At 44.9% G+C, this 21,486-nt stretch overlaps 1 protein-coding gene across 1 annotated transcript in view; it reads left to right on the top strand.

The window, feature by feature from the left end:
* Positions 1-21,486, top strand: part of GLIS3 (GLIS family zinc finger 3) — a 438,239-nt gene that overhangs the window by 342,999 nt on the left and 73,754 nt on the right. Inside the window, 1 exon segment of the mRNA XM_077759313.1 lies at positions 2,161-2,271. Within this exon segment, the coding sequence (XP_077615439.1) occupies positions 2,161-2,271 (111 nt within the window).

The following is a 21,486-nucleotide window of genomic DNA, read 5'->3' as shown; positions in this document are numbered from 1 at the left end:
GCCCCCATTTCCTTTCATTAAGCACTCCGTATGCTAATGCTGTCAGAATGTTGGATAAAGTTTCTTTCTTCCACTCAGGGGATTCTTCTAGGAAAATGATTTTTCCCAAGTTCAAAATTCCAACCCTGAAAAGTTTTATTAGCTTATTGCTCTGTTAGCATCGTACTGTCTAAACAGGGGAAATGATTTTACAGCGCTCATGGAAAATATAGTTTAATAAAGTATAGCCTGCCATTTAAAGCTTAGGTAACCTGAGATCAGATTACCAGTATACCCGTCCCCTTTGGACTAGCCTGACGTTGCTATTTTGGCATACTGATCCCAGGTGACTGACAGCAGGTGAGAGAGGGAAGGCCAGCTGGGAGGGATGTTTCAAGAATATCTCAAAATCAAATACGAAATGACATTACCCATTCCTTTTCTTTTCAGCCCAAATATTAGTGACCATGGTAATAATAGCGTGATTGGTTTATATAATGTGTAAATGTTTCCAGTGTTTTTTACATGCAACGTCTCCTCTAGTGCTTAGAATGCGATTTTATGTGGTCACAACGTGACTGCTAATAAAGATACTTGCTGGGTACTCTCCTAAAGCCAAGGCAAGTTTGGGAAGACTATGGCCAGAATGCTGTGTGAACCCAGAAGGGATTCCCAGGTGAAAGAATCCCTCTGTTTACCCAAGGGAAACACATTGGCTGGTGGCTTCAGCCCCTCTTGGCTCACCATTTACAAGCACTGGGATATGGAGAGCCTGGTCCATCCAGTGCTCATTGTCAGTGTTCTTGTCTATAATGCAGTGCTCAGCACGCCATGACACCATAGGACCTGTTGGGCGATTCAGTCAGTCAGTCAGTCAAGGAACAGAAACCAAACTTAGAATTCAAGTTGGGAGTGTCAGACTAAATTATATCTTCATGACTTTACCTTGTGCTTGGAATCAAAAATGGCAAAAACAAAGAAGCAAAGCATAAATATGCCCAGTGGGGTAATAATCCACATATATGTCGTCATGTGCGTGTTGAGCATATATGTGGAAGCAGGAGCAAAGTATAAACAATTTTTTTTTTAATGATTTTTTTTCTTTTTGGTTGATAGAAGAGGAGGTTCCTAGAGCGAGAATCCTATTTTAGGGGCAGGGTTTCACTTCTCCTCCTTACATTTCAAATAACGTGGGCACAACTCCAATTAATGTCACCTACTGAGGTACAAAGTCGATGAGTGACTATAAGCTGTGACTTACACGGTTTATCTTGTGATTTCTTATTTAGTCCTTCGAGTAAACAGAGAGTTCCACTTTATTCCATAACTTAAAAGCCAATGCTCTCGAATCCTTGCTATAATTCTGTTATTACAGCAGGAGTAGGTGCTAAACGTTGGACTGATATATAGTGTGCTCCCATCCATTCATTCATTGTTAATAATTATATTCCAATTACCAGGGGTGCAAAAATGAAAAAGATTCTAGACTCAGCCTTAGGCTCTATACCTCACATCTCAGGAGCCTGGAGGTATTGGAAGTAGCCAAAACTTGTGTTCTCATAATACTCAGCCAGGGGCTTATGCGTGTAACCCAGCTGAGCACCCCCCACCCCCACCCCGCTTAATAAGATCAATGTTTCTCTGGGTGAGTTTGCATGTGTCTGTTGTGTGAAACCTGTGCTCTCTCACTCACTTTCCACTAACCCTCCCTTTTAATTCTCTGCTTCTCTCTTTCTGAATCAGGTTTCCTCTGAAATATTCCCAGTCTTTTCTGGACTTTTCTGCAGCTTCTTAAAACTGAACTCTTAGAGAATGTGTGTTTCCTAGTTTCTGACAGTACCTGAGATTGTTTGCAGGGGAACATAACTGTAAGTATGACCAGAGACGCTGGCTAATGATTTCCACATCCAGAAATGCCATAAGAGCTTTTGGGGGAAGAGCGCACCCCTAACGCGGTCTCCTCGTTGCTTGGAAAGTTGACTCTCCCCTTTGCCTTGATGCAAACTTACTGGGCTTTCTAATGAAAATGCACAAGTATTACCCAGCAGTTCACATCAGGCAGTTGGTCACAGTTCATGCTCTGAAGTCAATACTCTGGAGTAAATCTCCCCCGGTTTCCTTTATGATTTAACTACAGCTGTTGTTTTTTGTTTTTGTTTTTTTCTTTTCTTTCTCATTTAGAAACCTTATGCTTGTCAAATTCCAGGATGCACCAAACGCTACACAGACCCAAGTTCCCTAAGAAAGCATGTGAAGGCACATTCTTCCAAAGATCAACAAGCGAGAAAAAAGGTAACTTCAAAAGAGGGTATATCCAGCCAGGAAAGGCACATTTAAATTACTCTTGCAGTACTGGCACCTTGTGTAGGGTATTGGAATCCTCCGACTTCTCAAGGTGTTTGCATGCATGAGACTCTCTGAGGGGGAACGTCTTCCCTGAAGCAGTGGCAGTGCTGTGGTTTGTATAGTGCATACAACCAGATAGGAATTTCTGGGGAAGGCCTGTATAATAAGAATCAGAGGAAATTAGTGAAAGTCACCTACCCGGAGAATAACAAAAGACTTTTATGGAAACTAAGTCCAAATAGCTAAAGAAAATTGAATTGGGAAAAACAGCACAACAAAAACCCTTTCTGGAGATAAGTGCTTTTTCATAAAATATCAGTTGGCCAAAACCCTGTCACTTCTGATGGAGAAGGTGGGTGCATCTCGAAGATGAGTAAGTACAGAGCATCCCTCCCGTTAAGCTTAGGGAAAAACACGTTTCTTAACAGGTGCTGCGTATGGAAATCCGAGAGGGGAATTGAATCTAAAATGACTTTGATACTGGTGAGGAATTAACGTGGTTTTTTCAAAGCACAGAGAAATCATAGTGTTTCGGATTTGGGAGAAATGTTAAAGATCAACCAGCCTCTCTCTCTCTCTCTCTCTCTCTCTCTCTCTCTCTCTCTCTCTCTCCCCCTCTTTCTCTTGACCTCATGAGATCTCTAGCAAGTGGTTAGCCCCGTGGTGACAAGGAGCTTAGCAGCTTTCAAGGCTCTTCCCAATAATTGAGTTCCTAACTTTTTGGATCAAGTACCTTCTGACCATGGCAGAAAACCACCTTGAGCTGACCTTAGCTTTTTGAGCGTCTAATTTGTGTTGAGATGGTCCCTGATTCATTGAAGGGCCCTTCGTAACAAATTTAAGGGAAGTTTAAGATTCAACTTACTCCAAGTTCTTTAACCCCATGATGTGATTGAACCCCGCAGCCCTGGTGTTCAGGTCACCATGGCTTCTCCTTAACTAGAATTGGGCATTCTTTCCTGGTTTATAGGGATTTAACGCTTTTATGTTGGGAAATGCTGTGTAGTCTTTTTTTTACTTGAGGGTTTTCTTCCTTGAGAGGTATTAGCAAAATGCCAGTTGAGGGCTCGTGTATGGAAGGAATTTGACCTCTTCCCCGTGAGTTAGAAAAACGCCCGGTTGGAAGGATTTGATAGACGCCCTTAATTGTATACAAACCACTCTTGTAAGCCAGCTGTTAAAATCTTTTTTTTTCTATAAATGTCTTCTATTGGAATAAACTGATAACAGATGATCATTCAACGTGCACTGAAGATGTTCCTATTTTGTAGAAGAGTAAGGAGCTGCTAAGTGAATTAATAATGCAAAGTTGTAAGAAGGGTACTTAATATTTGGACAACACCAACGTTGACATACTGTGTTGCAGGACCACGGTCTACTGGCTTTTGTCATTATCTCTGTGTGTGTCTTGTGAACGTGAAGGGCTAAGTTGTCTTGTTTAAAAAACAGGAACAAAACAGGGGCACTTGGGTGGCTCAGTTGGTTAAACATCCGACTTCGGCTCAGGTCATGATCTCCCAGTTCATGAGTTCGAGCCCCGTGTCAGGCTCTGTGCTGACAGCTCAGAGCCTGGAGCCTGCTTCAGATTCTGTTGTCTCCCTCTGTCTGACCCGCCCCTGCTTGTGCTCTGTCTCTCTCTCTGAATCAAAAACTTAAAAAAATTAAAAAACAAAACAAAAACCTTCTAGCAAGTTTTTTCTCCTAAATCTGACCATCCACCTCCTAATAGTTGTCTGAAAGGTGTGGTGTTTTACCATATGAGGCACCTTCACGGAGAGGAACTCTTGGAACAGACAAGAGGGAGTATAAGTCCCACATCCAAACAGATAAGCACCACATTTGATATTCAACTTACAAAGGTCATCTAGGTTGACAGTAGGTCTGGAAACCTAATGAGATATTTTCAGAGCTTATTAATTAATTGGTTTCTCTTGTTCAAACGTGGTCTGTCTCCACCTCTGTATAAAGGAAGCATCGTTTGGACTGTGTGAAAGAATATTGAAGCGCTAGTTTAAAAAGAGAAAACCAGACCCTGAGACTACAAAGGAGACATTCACGGACAATTTGTGCAGCCAGCCTCCATCAGTGAGGCAGTATCATCACCTGACATCAGATATTGCGGTATTCTCTTCATTTTGTCTCACGTAAAACGAGGCACTCTGCGGTGATTTGGCTTCGGGGTGCGCCCTGTTTCCTACAAACGGGTGAACTGATTTGGCTGCATTTCACTGCCAGACCTTAGTGGCCTGTCTTTTTAATCTGAAGATTTTTAAAATCTGTTATAAATCAGTGACAAGTTAATCTGTGAAAATTAAAATGATGAAAGTTGCTCCATCCAATAAAAAGAGGAAATGCCACTCCCGGGAGAAGCGGCGTGAATTCACCTGAAATCAGCCAATCCCTGTTTTCAAACCTCATGCTGGTATTCTGGTGTGTAATATTTACACGGTGTACACCGTCGTTACTAGACCTTGGAGAGATCCTAATTGCTAACTCACATCAGTGCTTGGTATTTGAAATATTTCCTGGCAGCAATAATAAAATGTAAAAAAAAAAGAAGAAGAAGAAGAAGTAAGAAACAATAAACCTTTTAAGGCAGAATTAAGATTATTTATGACTTTAATTAAAAATTGAAAACTGGCATCATTTCAAAAACGCCTTTACAAAAATGTGAATTCATCAAATATAACCATAAAAATTCCAAGGTGATAAAGGCACAGCGGAGTAATGGTCCCAGCCCTAGGGAATTGTTTTGTTGAAAAGAGTAAAACCCTTTTCTGTCACACCCTGTTAGTCATGGACTCGTTTAATATACCCTGCCTGCCTGCTCGCCTCTAATCCTCTTTTTAACCTCCCCCTAGACACTAAATGACATTATTTCGGTCTTAGCGTTGCCGGCTTTATGAGGCCCTGCTCTGAAATGCGGGCCGGTGAGAAGGCTCCCCGAGCCCTAAGACGGATGTGGATCATGCGGCAGAGACCGCATGAGCGATGCCCTGGCCGTGGGCGTGGGCCCCTTCCCCACACCTGTTGGATCCTACTGCAGACCAAGAACCTGAGATCTGAGCTAAATATCATTCAAGCCACGAAGAGGAAACAGGAGAAGGGCGGGACGAGGCTCTTCTGCAAAGGAATCGGGATGATTGGGCTCATTGCATGCAGAGAGTAACTTCCCTCTTCGCCTCGTGCGTGCACACACCCACTCACTCCATCAGCCGAGAACAGACTTCTTCCACGGAGGTGCCTTCCAGACCTCGAGTCCGTTACGTAGAGAGCCCCGCAGAGAAGCGAGTAGCCAGACACTCAGGTCACCAGTGACGGTCTCCGGCGAGAACAGACATAGCCCGCAGAGCCAGAGGCAGAACGTGTCCTTCAGTTCTGGCTGCTGCTGAGTGGCAGATAAGAGAAAACCAAGGCAATAAGCCACTTGAAACTTCCCTCAAGGCTGTGAGCTTTATCAGAATGTTTCATTTGCNGGGGGGGGGGGGTCCCTTTACCTCTGGCTTGTCCTCGACATGAACTTTTTAAAGCAAATGAAAAAGAATGCGGGGCCAGAGTCAGATGGCATGAAATGTGTCATCCGTTTCGCAGCTCCTGGCTGTGAGTGGTTAAACTTTGCTTAACGTTCACCTTCGGCCCCCCCTGCTCGATGACTTTCAACGTTGCAACCTTTGCACAGGCTGTCGTAAACCCAGCCCGGCGTCCGAAATGTGGGCCAACCCAACATGCACCTGTGTTCCCTACTTAAGAGGTCAGCTCTGGAGACTAGCTCTCCGCCTAAGGCAGAGCGGCTTAGGGACACCCCCTCTGCTGGGAGACCTGGCAGGTTCTCTGGAGTCTCTTCAGAGCCGCCCCCCCGCCCCCCCGCCGTACACACACAGACTCAAACCCAAAAGGATTCCATTAAGCGCCGCAGAGCTCACCCTGCTTTGTGCTATTGTTGGAATCTTCAAAAGCGGTGTGAAAAAATCCGTTTCCCGACATGGAGGCCCGTGTTCNGGGGGGGGGGAGGGGTCACACAGAGCCTTCCAGGTCATGACTCTGCTTTTTCTTTTTCAGTTTTGCTCCCTCTCTCCCGGTCTTCTCTCTCCTCTCCCTTCTTCCCTCCTCTCCTCTCCTCTCCCCCTCTCCGTCGCCTGCCCTTCCCTCCCTTCCTCCTTTCCTCCCTTCTTCTCTTTCTTCCTTTCTTTTTTCTTTTTCTCTCTTTCTTTCTTTCTTTCTTTCCTTCTTTCTTTCTTCTTTCTTTTTTCTCCCCTCCCTCCCTCCCTCCCTCCTTTCTTCCTTCCTTCCTTCCTTCCTTCCTTCCTTCTCAGGAATAAATTAAAAGTTCCTCTGACTCTTAACACAATGTCAGTCACTGTCAACATGTGGTTTCAAGATGAGCTACCCTCTCTTCCTCTCACATGTAATATATCGCATTGCAAATCATATTGGAAGGGTCATGATGCTCGGCTCATGTTAAAATGGCACTAAAATGGGTATTTTCCTAAGTGAGTCATTTACCCACTTCCATACTCTGATGGTGGTTGGTGACAGATTGCTTATACCTGCCCTCAGAACGATGATGGTACCTGCTACCCTGCCCCAATATCCTGAGCCTTCAGTTGAAGGTGACTGTGACAAAGGCCGTGGGTTGGCTTTGATAAGGCAAACAAGTATGGCCCAAAGTAGCGATGTTAATTAATTGACTATAAATGATATAAACAAGTCATCTTAAATTTATCCTCATACTCAAAGCAACTGATTGGAAGCAGAAGCCATTTGTGCAGAAGCTTCTGTCTTCATGAGGCTCAGAGGTCCCAGCCATGCTTTTGAGAGCAGTGTGCTGCCACCAGGTTCTGGAGCCCATGAGAAGGAGTTGAGAATCTCTCTTGGGTGTGGGAAGTGGAACGGTGGGGTCACTTGTCCATAAAGTAAGCAGTTACTGAGAAGAAGCTTCTCTGTCTTTCTGGAGAAATCAGGAAAAGCTGTCTTCAGCCTTGTAAATACAGAAAAATAAATTCCACCGTCTCTGAGCCTGGTGGCCCAGGGTCTTTGTGGAGCTCTTAACGCAGGATGTTATTAGCTATTTATTACTTTTAAAGAGTTTGTTGTTGTCCTGTATATTTGGGAAATGCAGACTTAACTCGCATTCACGGCTTTCTTCTTGCAGGGATTCTCAGGGCCTGCGGGACATGGTACTGCAGGGGAAAGGGGACATTAAACATCTCTCAGAATCCCTTGGCCAACAAAATAATCTTTGTCCTTTAGCGCATCTCATCAGACTACTCTTCCAGTAAATTATTTGAGAAATAATCTCAAGTAATTTCATCAACTTCACCTAGCAAATAACTATTAAGCACCTGCTGTGTGCCAGGCACTGGGTTAGACCCACATGCGCAAGTGTGTACAAGACAGACGTATATTCTCTGTCTTCATGGAGCCACATTGTCTTCATGAAATCCAACGGTGATACGAAGGTCAACAGAAAATAAGCACCACAGATGCAGGCAAGGAAACGGGCAGGAGTCGATACGGAGATTACGAACAAGGACCTGCTGAGGGTGTGATGCTCGGGAGCGCGTTCCAATAGTCATTTTATTGATTTGGTTGAAGCGAGGAAAAAGGCATTAGGTGCAGTGTTTTAAAAAGCACTGCTTAGGTCAAAATACCTCCAGCTTCCTGGGCACGCGGCCGGCTCGGCAGGTAGAGCGTGCCACCCTTGATCGCGTACCTTCCTGTTTGAACTTCTTTTCAAAGAACCTGGTACTAGTAAGGGCACAGCAGTAGACGTCAGGATCACCTCAGGTTGTTAGAGTTGCACTTTTCTGCAGCCTGTGCTTAATCGCAGTAGCATTAGAGGGACTGGGTGCCAGACGGTGACACACATAATCTTCCTCTCCCCCCTAAGAAAATGACTCAGGTGGTCAGCATCAGCGACTGCTTGGGCGGTGTGCACAGGGCCGGCCTGGCAGCAGCGCTGAGAATTTATAAGCAAGACCTGAACTCACCCCCCCAAAGAGGACCTCCCAACCAGAGACAGAGGGACCCCTGCACCTCAGTACAGTAGGAGAAAGGCTATGACAAAGTCTCAGAGAGCGCCTCTGGAGCATGGCATCTGAGCGTTCCTTTGCAAAGGGTAGAGATTCTTAAGGAGTAAAGTCATAGGTTCTATTAGCTTGAAAGCCAAGAAGAGACGCGTGCGTTTTTAGATTGTCCCTGATTACTTTACGCCACTTTGTCATACGTGGCAAAGTAGTTTTATTTCTGCTCTCCCTGAAAATTGTTACTTAGGACCAAAAATGGGGGTATTTGGCCCAGCTCTGGGCACCCATGTGGGGAATGAGGACCTCTGGCAGGTGCTTTAATAAGCAGTTGGGCCTGTACAGTGCCTAGCACAGCGACCTCACGGAAATAGTTCCTAGGTAATTGCTTTTTTGATTGATTGACAGAAGCCTTCTAAGCTTCTCATTCCCTTTCCCTTATTAGATTTTGCGAATTCGCGATGAAAACGGTTTTGGAATAAAAGCATTTAGCTCAGACTCTGCTGCCATAATAGATGTCCTCAGATATCATGACACAGCTCCGCACAACCCCTCTCGGGCTCCGCTCCTCCTCTGTTCTGAAACCCCTCACAGCCCCTGAGGAATGACTGCCCCCCCACCAGTTCCTCATCTTCCCCCTTTACTGGAGCCTTGTCTTTGATATCCACGGGCAGTATGTGCCCATTTGCTTGTATCTGGGCTCTCTGAGCTGTGAGGATTCATTTTCAGGGCGACTTCACCCAGGGGCTTGGCGAAGCCTGGCATAAAAATGTTCCATGGTGGGTCCCGGGCAGGCGGCCGTGTCTTCAGAGTTGTGTTTGGATCAGATGTCAGCGTGCCGGGACCCCTTTTAAGCAGCGCCGTGACTCGCTTTGAGACTTAGCTTACATGACCCTCCCCTAGTTTTGCCATTTCCCATCTTCACAGCTAGCCTGAGAAGCAAATGCAGGGCCTCCGAGATGAAAGGGGAGCGATTTCAGCAGAAGGCGTTGTTCCGTCACTGACCTCCGGGCCAGTGTAGCATCAACAACAGCGCAACAAGGGTCCTTGCAAACACTGCCCTTCCCGAGTCCTGAAGAATTTCTCCGTGGTTCCGATAGCCAGTCTTTCTGGGTCCAGTGGATGCTTGGATGACAGTACGACAGAGATCGAAACAAGGGAAAGGCAGCCAAGATCCAAACCACACGGAATTAAACACAAACTTGAACCTGTCATATTTGGTCCCGTTCAGGGGTTATCAGCCTGGGCTTCACAGACCTTAAGTGGGAGCTCCACGGCTGGATGGGTTTCTGGAAGCTTATGAAATCCCAGAAACGATATGCTAAATGTACTTTCTAGGTAGAGGCTCTAGAGATTTCATGGACTCTCCAAAATTAAGTTCCTCTAGTGACAAGAGAACTAAAAAACCCAAAATCCCATACCACGACACAGGGAGACTCTGGGAGGTACTGTGTGTGTCCGTTACCTTCTGTTACCCTGACTACAGTGATTGCATCATGGGTGTCCACATACGACGTCCAAACCAAATTGTGTACATTAAATGCGTGCAGTTCTGTGTATATCAGGGACAAGTCTATATAAAAGAAAGAAAGCTTAAAAAGTGGGTAAAGACTGTTTGAGCCAAAAGAAATGCAGACTCCTGGGGACTGTTTTGCTGGGCTTTAGTTTTGATGCCCAAAAACATTCTGCCCAGCTAAGGAGAATCTGTGTTTCACACGCCCTGGACGATTGTCTCCTACTCACCCGACGTTTGCCATGTATCTGATGGTTTGCTAAGTGCCTGGTATAAAAAAAAAAAAAGTAAGATATACTTCTTTCCCTTGAGGCAATCGGAGATGTCAAAGCTGGATTTTGACAAGGGGTGGGCTCATAGATGGGGAATCGGAATGCGGGGTAGCGACAGACTAGAAGCACTTGCATCAGTCAAAAGGGTGTGCACTTGTACAAGATGGGATGGAGGCCCGGGGGAGGGTTAGCGGCCGCTGGGACGAAAGTGAGTCACCAGGAAGTAATGGTGGATCGAAGGCCAGGGGAGAAGGGAAGGGAAGAGTCTAGATGGTACCCAGGCTCCTTGCTCCAGGATCGAATGAGCACGCCCCCCAGGTGGAGTGTCTTCTTTCTCAGGGAAGCCTCAGTTCTGGCCTGAAGGCCTATCAAGTGATTAGATCAGGCTCACTCAGATTATCAAGGATAACCTCCTTTCCTTAAAAGTCGGCTGATTGTAGACCCTAGTCACATCTAAAAAATACCTTCACAGGGGCGCCCGGGTGGCTCAGTCGGTTAAGTGTCCTACTTCAGCTCAGGTCATAATCTCACAGTTTCATGAGTTCGAGCCCCATATAGGGCTCTGCGCTGACAGCTCAGAGCCTGGAGCCTGCTTCAGATTCTGTGTCTCCCTCTCTCTCTCTCTCTCTCCCCATCTCCAGCTCACATTCTGTCTCTTTTTCTTAGAAATAAATAAGCATTAAAAAAATACCTTCATGGCAATACCTAGATTAATGTCTTATTGTATATGACTGGGGACTAGAGACCAGCCCAGTGGACGCAGAAAACTAACCATCACAGCACAAACTAGAATCCTTTATGTTGAGATTTAACTGAGGTTATTTTATTTGAAGGTGACACTAACCACATGAATATGGGGTATGGCAAACCTCAAAGTATAATTTAGTGCAAATTGAACGTTCATTAGGAAAACAGAAGGAAATTAATTATTTGATATACCTGGTCCCACCCCTTTGTATTATACACTTGACTATTCAGAGCAAATATGCTCTTACCAACTAATTTACAGATACTATGCTAAAAGAGGAGAAGATGATTCTACTTCAAGCAAATAAGCAAATCCTTTTTAAAAACATTTTGCTTTATATATCCAAGAATTTACAGGATCATATAAGTTTTTCATAATATGCCAACTTTGAAATCAGTCATTATTATCCTAATTTTATGTCATATAATGTTTGTTAATATAGCATGTTTATATCATACTAAATTAAATAATGACAGTAAAACACTTAGCGTGGGGCCTGCCATGTTATACATGCCAAGTAAAGGTTAGACATTACTGTTAAAATTACATCATGTTGTCTATTAAGAGTTTTCTAGGGGCGCCTGGGTGGCTCAGTCGGTTAAGCGTCCAACTTCAGCTCAGGTCATGGTCTCACAGTTTGTGAGTTCGAGCCCCATGTCAGGCTCTGTGCTGGCAGCTTGGAGCCTGGGGCCTGTTTCATATTCTTCGTCTCTCTTTCTCTCTTCCCCACTCGCATCCTGTTTCTCTCTCTCTCTCTCAAAAATAAACGTTAAAAAAATTTTTTAATAGTTTCCTAAGAGAGAAAACTTGATTGTTGGAATTTTAGTAAGTTGTTTTCCTCCACTCCAGACCCCTACATTAATTTATTTTTTTCCCTTAATGAGATTTAACTCTTTGAAAACAATTGGTAGAGACCGCCGTGGTTATTAGTGAGAGGACACGAACACGGGGCTCGTTGCAGCCCTCAGTAGCAGACAGAGCTCCACGCTGGGAGGAGGTAGCTGTGGCCATGGGGTGGGAGTTGATACTAGAGGTTAGTGTAGAGGAAAACTAGACTCCCACCCTGCATTGCTGCCGAGGAAACCGGGTCAGTCGAGTGGTGCCAAAAGGTGCGAGTCAAAAAATAGCAAGAACTGTGTAAGGGAAGAAGAGAGAGTTNGCACTCCTCCAGGAGAAGTTAGGGGCATAGACATTTGAGCCTCCTGCTCGGCTCCACAAGAGTATTTCCGCAAGTGGAATCCAATCTCCGTAGCTCACATGCTTTGCTAGTGATCATGTGATCTTAGAGAAAGGATCTTACTTTGCCAAGTTTAATGCTTTGACATTTCAGAGCCATTGTGTATCCATCATCTCATTTATTCTTTCAGCCTTTTAGAGTCAGGATACATTTTTTATTTCTCCTTCCACTCTCTTTAGTTTGTTTCTGAGAAAGGAGAAAGTTTAGAAGCAGAAAAGAAGCCAAGAATCGTGCTGAAAGGTGGTCTGCTGGTTTTCTACCCGCCCAAAGGCCTACAGAAATGTGCAGCTGAGGGAGCTAATACGGCCTAATGCAAAGCTGTCTGTTAAGTCTTGACATACTGTTTGCAATCCTGGCATTCCAGAAAACATTTTGGCAAAAGGTTATTCTCCACTCCAACCCCCACGACAGTCCGGAGCCCTCTTTATAAACTCGAGCAGCGTGTCATGTGACATCTTAAATGCTCATGGTTTCCGCTGTTGGTCTAGCACGGACCAACTTTCGAGTTAACTGTTAAAGGACTAAAGCTAATCCCTGCCTCGGTGGGGCGGCTCTCTTAACTGGAATAGAAAGATGTTTCTCCTGAGTGGCTTTTTCGGGGTGGGTGCTTGCTACAGCGCCACTCCATGGGGCCAGCTGTGGGCACATCTGTAGCCCATCAGAATTATAAGAGTGTTTAAATGTAATCACATCCTCCAGCCTGGGGAATCACATTTAGAAAGTCCCAAAAGATAACTCATGAAGTCTCTTCATCTTAAGCTTTCTGGTAACGAAGGCAATCTCTTTCAGTCGTCGTCGTTATTTAAGAAGCAATACGTCCAAACATTCTTTATATGTGTATATTTTTTTTTAGCTCAACCACAACAACAAAAAAACGTACCTTCCTGGAACACCCCCACGTGAGCTAGTCTATTCTGTCTTCCCAGGATCCTTCTTATCCATTAACGACCTAACTGGTGAACGTGGAGATGCTGCCTTAATATCACTGGTTCCCTGCAATTTTTTTCTTATTACCCAGATTCCAGGTCTTTTAGTGTATAGTTCTCATTCCTCTCCACTCTCTCCATTTCATTCACACCACAGACTTGGGTCAGCCAGGGGCACGTGAGACCTGCAGTGTCATTTATTGGTTATCGAGGCCAGCACGGAGGTTGAAAAAGTTGACAAGGGCAGTGATGTTAACAGGCCTCACGGGCCACGCTAAGATGTTCAAACATAGACCGTGGTCAGATCTATGATTTAAAAAGACAATTATGTGGTAACGTGGGGGGTGAGTTAGGGATTTAGAGAGAACGGAGACAAGGCAATTAGGTTGGCATATTTCCATTAATCGATATTCTTGAGATACAGTGACTCTTCCAATTATGACCACACCCAGCTGGGCCGTCTTCAGCTCTGGGATTCACAGTCTTGTCCAAGATGCCATGACAAGAGACTTTGCTAAATGTCCTGTTGAATTCTGCGCTCATTATATGTGCAGCTTTCACATAATGGCACCCAAAAAGGACATAAGGATTCTCTGCTTGTTCTCAATGTCCCTCTCCTGGCTTCTGCTTCCTTCCTTCCGAACTGCTCAGCAATGCATCAGTCTTTCCAGAATCTTTTCACACATGACTTCTAAGTGTTTTGGTGGTCAGTGGCATTTCTAGGCTTTATCTCTCTCTCTCTCTTTTTTGCCTTGTTGAAATTTGAGGTATAGATTTGTCTTTCCCCATTTTCTGGGCCTCACTCTTGGTACTTTCTCAAAGCATATTTTTGTCACCATATTCACAAGCGTTTTTGGCAGTAGAGTTTCCGTAGCCTTAGAACTTGGTGTTCCCTAACTAGCTAGGTGAGCTCTCTTGCCTTCTCCTCTACTGTACTAGGCTCCTCTCCCCCTCCCACCCTCGTTCCAGTAATTATTTTTCCAATATTTCCCATTTGGCATCCTCCCCTGTGGGAGGTATAAAAACCAGGTAGTTGCGGGACTCCTGAGTGGCTCCATTGGTTGAGTGTTTGACTCTTGATTTTGGCTCAAGTCTTGATCCCAGGGTTGTGAGATCAAGCTCAACATCAGACTCCGTGTAGAGCCTGCTTTATATTCTATCTCTCCCTCTGTCCTGGTCGTCTGCACGCACGCATTCCCTCTCTCTCTCTCTCTTTCTCTCTCAAATAAAAAAAATTCTAAGTCAAGTAGTAGCAGATATATGTTATCACAATGGATTAACACTGGTGTATATCTTCCATATTATGGGATCTCTCTGTTTTTATCCTTTGTACTCAGTAGTCTATAGGAAAGACCACTGCCCTGAGGAACATTCCTTACTCCGTATTTGCAGGGACATCCCTGGGCTCTGAAAAGGGAAGGTCAGTAGGATAGCATCGGTGAAGAAATAACAGAATGTGTCAGACAAATCACGATAGTGCTTTGGGCTAACCTAGCATATAAGCACTGGCCCTAGGAATTTGGGTAATACTTACCCACCATGGTCTTTGGATAAATTGTATTATTATTATTATTTTTTTTTTTTTTGTATTTTGAGATGATAGTACAAAAGGCATCCTTGACATGTCCTCATTTGTACATAAACAAATATAAAAATCAGATTTCATTTCTATGCACTCAGAATAGCAATCCAGGGTGATCCATTCCTCTGCTCTTCTTATTTTTTTTTTTTTAATAATCTTGTTCTTTTCTATGGAAGAATACATACAGGTTCCCACAATCATAAAGACAGACCTCTTAAAGTGCGTAAATGAGCAGAGGAAACTAACGCTTCGTCCCACCTAATGTGCCTTCCATGTCCACCCAGATTGTGAGCCCTTTCCCCTATCAGGATATGAAATTGAAGTTGACCAGAGACCTTAACGCAGTAAGATACGCAGAAGCTCCTTACTCCTCCTAGCTTCTCAACCGTCAGTGATAGCAAGAGGCAGCAAGTTGGCATTTCAAATGTCCAGTAAAGACATAAAAAATAGAATTACCCATTTTTTTTCTTCCCTTAGGAAATACGAGTCAGAAGGAAATGGTAAAAGAAATAATAACCACCAAATACGTGTGTAGCACAGGTTACTGGGCATCCTTCTGTCTGTTTACCTCTGTAATCTTCACACCAGTTCTCTGGGGTTAGTGTTACGGTTACTATTGTAATCCCATTTTAGAGATAAAGACCTAATAAGGCTCAGAGAAGCCACATGACTGTATAAAGCACACTGGGTCATCAGCAGAACTGTACTCCAGCTGGGGTTTTCTGACTCTACTTCCAGTGCTCCTTGAATGTTACCATCTGTACTGCAGGCTGTCTGGTTTTCCACCGTGGGAAATTGTGTTCCTTATCAGCAAGTTGTTGCTGTGGGGGTCATTTGCAGAAGCTCTCCAGCAGCCTTCTGTTAGAAGATGGTGGCATGACCCCTGGCTGAGACCCTGCCCCTAGAGGCCCCCACGTTTTGCACTTCCCACCTCAGAATTCTCTAAACCTTCCTTTTGGTGGCTGGGCCAGCACTACTGTCGAGGTGGGCATCCCTGAGCCTACACTGGTACCCATATGGGTGCCAGCCCCCATTCTTCTCCTTCGGGGCTCTGCCTCACCCTCTACCCCATACGTGGGGTCACCACATGCCCTCATGAGCCCTGGGACACATGACTGTGGGATCATTCCTATAGGAAGCCCCTAACTCCAAGAGAGTGTCCTGGTGAGCAGATAGCCAGTGTAACATTTCTTTAGCTGAACCACTTGAGATTGGACCGCTAGTGTGATGGGGACATACTGACTTGGGGTGACTCACTTTGACTATAAAAATATTTTGGGCAAAAAATGTTTTGCCCAGTGCCCTGCACATCTAGGGATGGTTCTATGTTTCAGGAACTATAAAGGATCTGAGATTCGACTCTAGGTGAGAGCTAATAAGTTAGCCTGCTGCAGTTTAATGGATGTTGGCAGAAGACATGAGCCTCCTGGGTCAGAGACAAAAGGACAGCTTATTACTCATAGCAGTAGCGGTAGCCAGAGCACTGTCATTTTCTGTGCCACTTTCTTAAGTCCCAGTTCCCACAAGGTGACACAGAGAGGACCCGGCAACACTGACACATTCAGTGGAGTGTGTTACAAGAGGAAATTCTGATCTCAGGGAACCCAAATCCTTTATAATGGACAAAAGCATCCAAAATGTTTGACATTTTGCTCAGGAGGAACAGACTACCCCGATCAGTTTTCCAAAGCTGTTTAGTATAGAAACATCCTTTAAAAAATAGCTCAGAAACACAGGCAGCTCCTCTGCTCCCAAGATGGGGAGAAACCTGAGAGACACACAGAGAATTGCCTCTGAACCGGCCCCATCTCAGTTGCAAATGTGCAAGAACAGCAGAACAGGAACCCCAGCCTGCCCTGGAATGGCCCTGAATCTTCAGGATTATCCTTAAATCAAAGTGATTTCCAAAAGAAAAGAGACCAAAGCCAGGAAAGAAGGAACATGGGTGTTGGGAAAGACTGGATTCTCTACCTTGTGGGTCTGTGTTCAACTCTGACCATTTCCATCCAGGTTAGTTTCAGATTCTGTAGTCCTGTCCATGGGCAGCACCGTTTATCTTATGGTTTGATTTGGGAGCTGCTCACTTTTGCTTAAAATCGTCCATACCACTAGCCTGTGTATTACAGTGCTTAGAGTGGTCACCATTACACTCATTCTTTCCAGTTCAGGGATCATCTCCAGAAGATCCCTATAAAATTTTCTTTTGGNCCCCCCCCCACTCGCACTGTCTCTCTCTCTCTGTCCTAGAAATAAATAAAAATATTAAAAAAAAAAAATTTTCTTTTGTTATATGGCAAAGGCAATTTAACAGTCCCTTGGTTCCCATTAATATATCAATATGTCTTTAATTACGAGTTTTCAGGTAGCATCTATGATTGTCCTCTGTGGATATGGCGCAAGGAACATGGAATCAGAGGAAGTGAGAAATGAGGAGGATATTTGGACCTCAGAGAGGTAGTTTCAGTAGGATCCCTAGAGGATAGAAGAATAGTTTGAAACTACTCCATGTCAAGGCAGAGAAAAACCAAGCATCGGGGGGAAATGGATGGGGTGGTGTATTAGAAGTCATTTCACAGTTTATCCTGGAGTCGATCCTGCTATTGGACTTTGAGAATAGATCTTAAAATGGAGCTTTACTATTCCATCTCCTTAGTTTTCCTTGGCTTTTGAAAGGAATGTAGGCAGTATATTCTAAAATGAATGTCAGGGGAGAGTTTTTAAAGGAACAACTCAAACGCAGTTGTGTTTGCTCACTTGTCAATGTCACCCTCCCTTCTCGGTACCCAGCTCTGCATCAGCTGTTTGCACTGTACGTACAGACATCTTCAGCCCCAGCGCCATATGCTGCTTGTGACTGTCACCTCTTTGGCCACACTCCTATGCAGAGGCTGTACCCACGCACACCAACGACTTGGTTACAGAGCAGCGATATTTACATTGATATGCCTAACTTGACTTTGTGGGGGTAAAAGCCCCAGCTTTTCACTTCCTGGCTGGTATTTGCAATGTGGAATTGCAACACCACATTTACGTGCATTTTTGCCTTTAAAACGTTCTGTGGTGTTGCAACATTGGAGAAATTCCCAGGGATCCTTAATCTTCCTACAAACACTGGTTTGTAAAGTCAGGACCAACTCCCCATCTCAGAGTAACCTTCCTGTGGCCCTGCCGCATAATTCTGATTTCACAGTGCATGTCTTCAGGTTGTCCCTGTGCTGTCTCCCAGCTCAAGCTTTGCTCTTGAAGATACCAATAAAGAGACAAAGAAGAAAAGATGCTTTAAAAAACGTTAGCTTTTTCTTTCAAGAGCAATTGAACTTAAACTACTTTCCTTATTGTTTTCCGTGAAGTCTCATTTAAAATATTTTATTAATGCAAAGACGTGCACTCAGGGCTAAGGACCAGTGAACAGTAGCTATAGCAACCAGGAAGCCATTCAGGAGGAGCAAAAATGCAGTAAAGAGTAAGTGTTTTAATCCTTAACTTTAATCCCTTTACTTCCTGTTCTCAAAATGAAATATAAATCAGGCACCATGGAGCGCTGTGATTTTTCTCTGAAAGGGATGTTGGCAGAAGAGGATTAGTAATGGACAGACGTGTTTAAGGAATTTAATCACACAATTTGTTGTCAAACTTTGGAGACCACGAGTGACCAGTTCCTTTGAGTGGCGTCAGTGAGAATCAACTAGACTTACTTTGAAACTGATGAGAGGTCTGACGTAGGGGGCACCTCTGTTCACTGTTATTGTCACATCATTTGAGCCCATGGTAATGACTTGAGAAACCAAGGAATTTGCTTATTCCCCCCAGTGGGGAGGTTGGAGATGGGATGTGGGCGGGGGAGAGTGTCCTCTCCGTCAAATAGAGATATTCTTTTGATCTTCAAAATACTGGGGAAAAAGTAAGTCACCAATATGTCACCTACTTCCTTTCCTTGATGTCTCATTGCCATGAGGGTTTCACAAAGATATGTGATTTTCTGTTGTCAACAGACTTTTGGGTTTTTGCTGAAAAGCATGGGCTTTAGTTTCTGTGGACAGTAAAACGAAGTTCTCAGAAGGAGAGATAATTATTCTTTCTAAGTGTCTCCACATTTTGTCTCTAACTGGAGTACCACTGACCTGTTGATTTCTGACGAAATGAACATTCCTAATTTTCTTTCTTTAAAGTCAGACCCAAAACATGCTCCCAACACTGGCTTAAAGTGTTGGTTGTTTGACTCTACAGCACATTGGATTTTCCTCATTCTACTCAGGAGGATTACTGGGGACCACAGGAAGACCTGTTTTTCATGCACTTTTCCTTCTCTCAGCATATTTGTGTAGGAGTAGTGCTTTGATACATCCAGTTCCAGTGGACTGAAAGTTACCAGTGCACAGCGCTCTTCGCAGAGAGCTCAAGTAGCTGTAACTCATGCTAGCTTCCTGCACTGTCAGAATGTGATATCACTGCCAAGAATAGCATCTTCCCAAGGGGGCGATCATCACGAAGACAGACAGGCGTCATGAGGTCTAAAGCGTGTGAGAGTGGGTGGACACGGCCGACGGCCGAGTTTGAAGCTCCTTGGGAGCACACGTGTCCACGCTAAGACCTGTACATGACAGTACGTCTGGGGAAGAGAAACCGCGTCCGTGCCATCTAGCTTAGAGGAGCGCGCGCAGCACTGGCGACCCCTCCTTCTGCTCCCTCGTCCTCACCCACTGTTCTTTCCCCCCATTCTGTCAGAAGCAGCAGGACTGATCTAGGCCAGGACAGAGCGGCTGAGATGTAACCCTTGCACCACGGGTCGCTGCTACCAGCCCCCTCATCTGCACCGCCCCTCCCCCACCCCATCCTTCCCTTGAACTCGGTCCATCTAGTCTGGATTTCTGGGACAGGGTTAAGTTTTTGAGAGGAGATTAGAGTTCACTGGAGCTCATGGATGGTAAGCAGAAAGATGAAGTATTGTCCGCGTCCGAAGGAGGAACATAGATTCTGAACATGGAAATCACTTTGGCAGGAGCTGTAGAGATTGCAGGAAGGCTCTAGAGGACTCCAGTTGTGGCCCAGGGTTTCACCCTAGAGAACTTCTCTGAACCAGGCCTCCTTCCTGATGACTCAAGAGAAGAGTGTCATTTCGCCAGAGGAGCCAAAGGTCACATGATTCACGCATCCCTCTAAGGCCTACAGTCCTGGGACTCGAGAGGGGAAATTATTTTCAGTAAAATATTTCTCCGCATTGACAAAAATAGCATCATGGGCGATCGCTTACGTTGATGACATTACCTCAGGGGGAAGAAGACTCCGGAGGAATGTTGGGCTGTGTGTGAGGCGGTGACCAGGGGACCAGAACCGTGGCTGGTCACTTGTTCAACCAGATGTCAGAAGACAGAAGCTCTTGTCCTGGCTGTGAAGATGGTCATCAAGGGGCCTGGGGTGGGCCATCTGGGGCCTGCTCGGCTCAGAATTTCTGTTTTCTGCTTCCCAAATACGTGCTAGATGTCGAATCTCTAAAAGCAAAGGTAGCAAATTGGATTTGTCCCCAGCCCTTCCAGAGGAATGAGAGACGGGGAGGGAAAAGGTAAGGAATTAACATTTCCAATTGGTAAGACTGCTCATTTGCACATTCCAAGAGGCAATAGATAAATGGGAATGATATTTGTGGTAAAATTTGACATGACCAGGGACTGAGAATTATGAGGACATAAACTTCCCAAGTGTCTCTCTTTTTAACTTCGGTGAAGATTTCACTTGGCTAGTTCCTATTTTATTCTTAGTGGCTCATCTCAGCATGTTTAAACTGCTCTGCTCCTTTCCCCTAACGTCTCAGGAAGATGGGATTTTATCTGTCTTAGGGGCTGCTCTTAAGGATAAGCATGGATTAACAAATCCTTAGCAGCTCTTGATTCACTTTTTTATTCATTCATTGTTGACGCCTCTTGCCAAACATTTACAGAGTCCCTTTTATGTGAAAAGAAGCACTATCTTAGCTACATGATCAAACAGACATGTTCTGGAGTGTTTTTATCTTCTGTGACACACACACACACACACACACATATATATGTTATGATACAATGTAGAAAACCACAAATCCCATCAAGGGTGATAGAAATGGATCTTGCCACTTGATAACTAAGAAGTGACGTTGGGATCAGAAGCCCTGGGGACTCTTCAAGGAAGAGGGCCTCGGAAAGTGTGCACAAGGTGCTACAGGTTTTAGAGTCTGGAGGGAAGGGGACTCCAGGCACAGGAGTCACCTGGCTGGAAGTGGGGCGGTGAACAATCAGTATGGAGGAGAGCGTCTGGGCCCTCCATGGCTCGGAGGCCTGGGGTGTGGGGCCACAAGGCCGGGCAGGAGGCAGCCTGGCAAAGCTGATGGTTGGGGCCATAGGTAATGCTTGGTAGAGAGTCCCCAGAAGGCTTTGCGGGTGGGGGCCTGGCACGGTCAGCGCTGCATTCAGGGAAATTAATTCAAGTGCAGAGCACGGTGCAGATGGGAGAGCACAGAGCAAAGGGTTCTCCGTGCAAATGACACCTTCAACTTTCACAAGTAGACATGTTCAAAATGGTCCAAACACTCGCGCGTGTTAAAATCAGCCTTAAATCTTTTCCTGACAATTCGTTTTAATTAAATGAAAGGAAGGGGGAAAAAATGAGGTCTGCTGTTAGTCTCTGCCCACATTTGCTGAACTGTAGCACAGGCAGGGGCTGCCGTCAGAAATCAATTCAGAGGGAGACAATAAGGATGTGGTAAGATGGACGGGGGAAGTAATTGCTAGATAGCTGCTGCTTTAATTAAACTTTGAGGATACTTGAATAGAAAGAAAAATGCTACACTTGACTGGCTGGGATAGCGTGTGTGTGGGCACATAGTGCAC

The sequence above is a fragment of the Crocuta crocuta genome, unplaced genomic scaffold (assembly GCF_008692635.1).
Source record: "Crocuta crocuta isolate KB4526 unplaced genomic scaffold, BGI_CrCroc_1.0 scaffold41, whole genome shotgun sequence".
NCBI lineage: Eukaryota > Metazoa > Chordata > Mammalia > Carnivora > Hyaenidae > Crocuta > Crocuta crocuta.
This window is presented reverse-complemented; position numbering and strand designations above follow the sequence as displayed.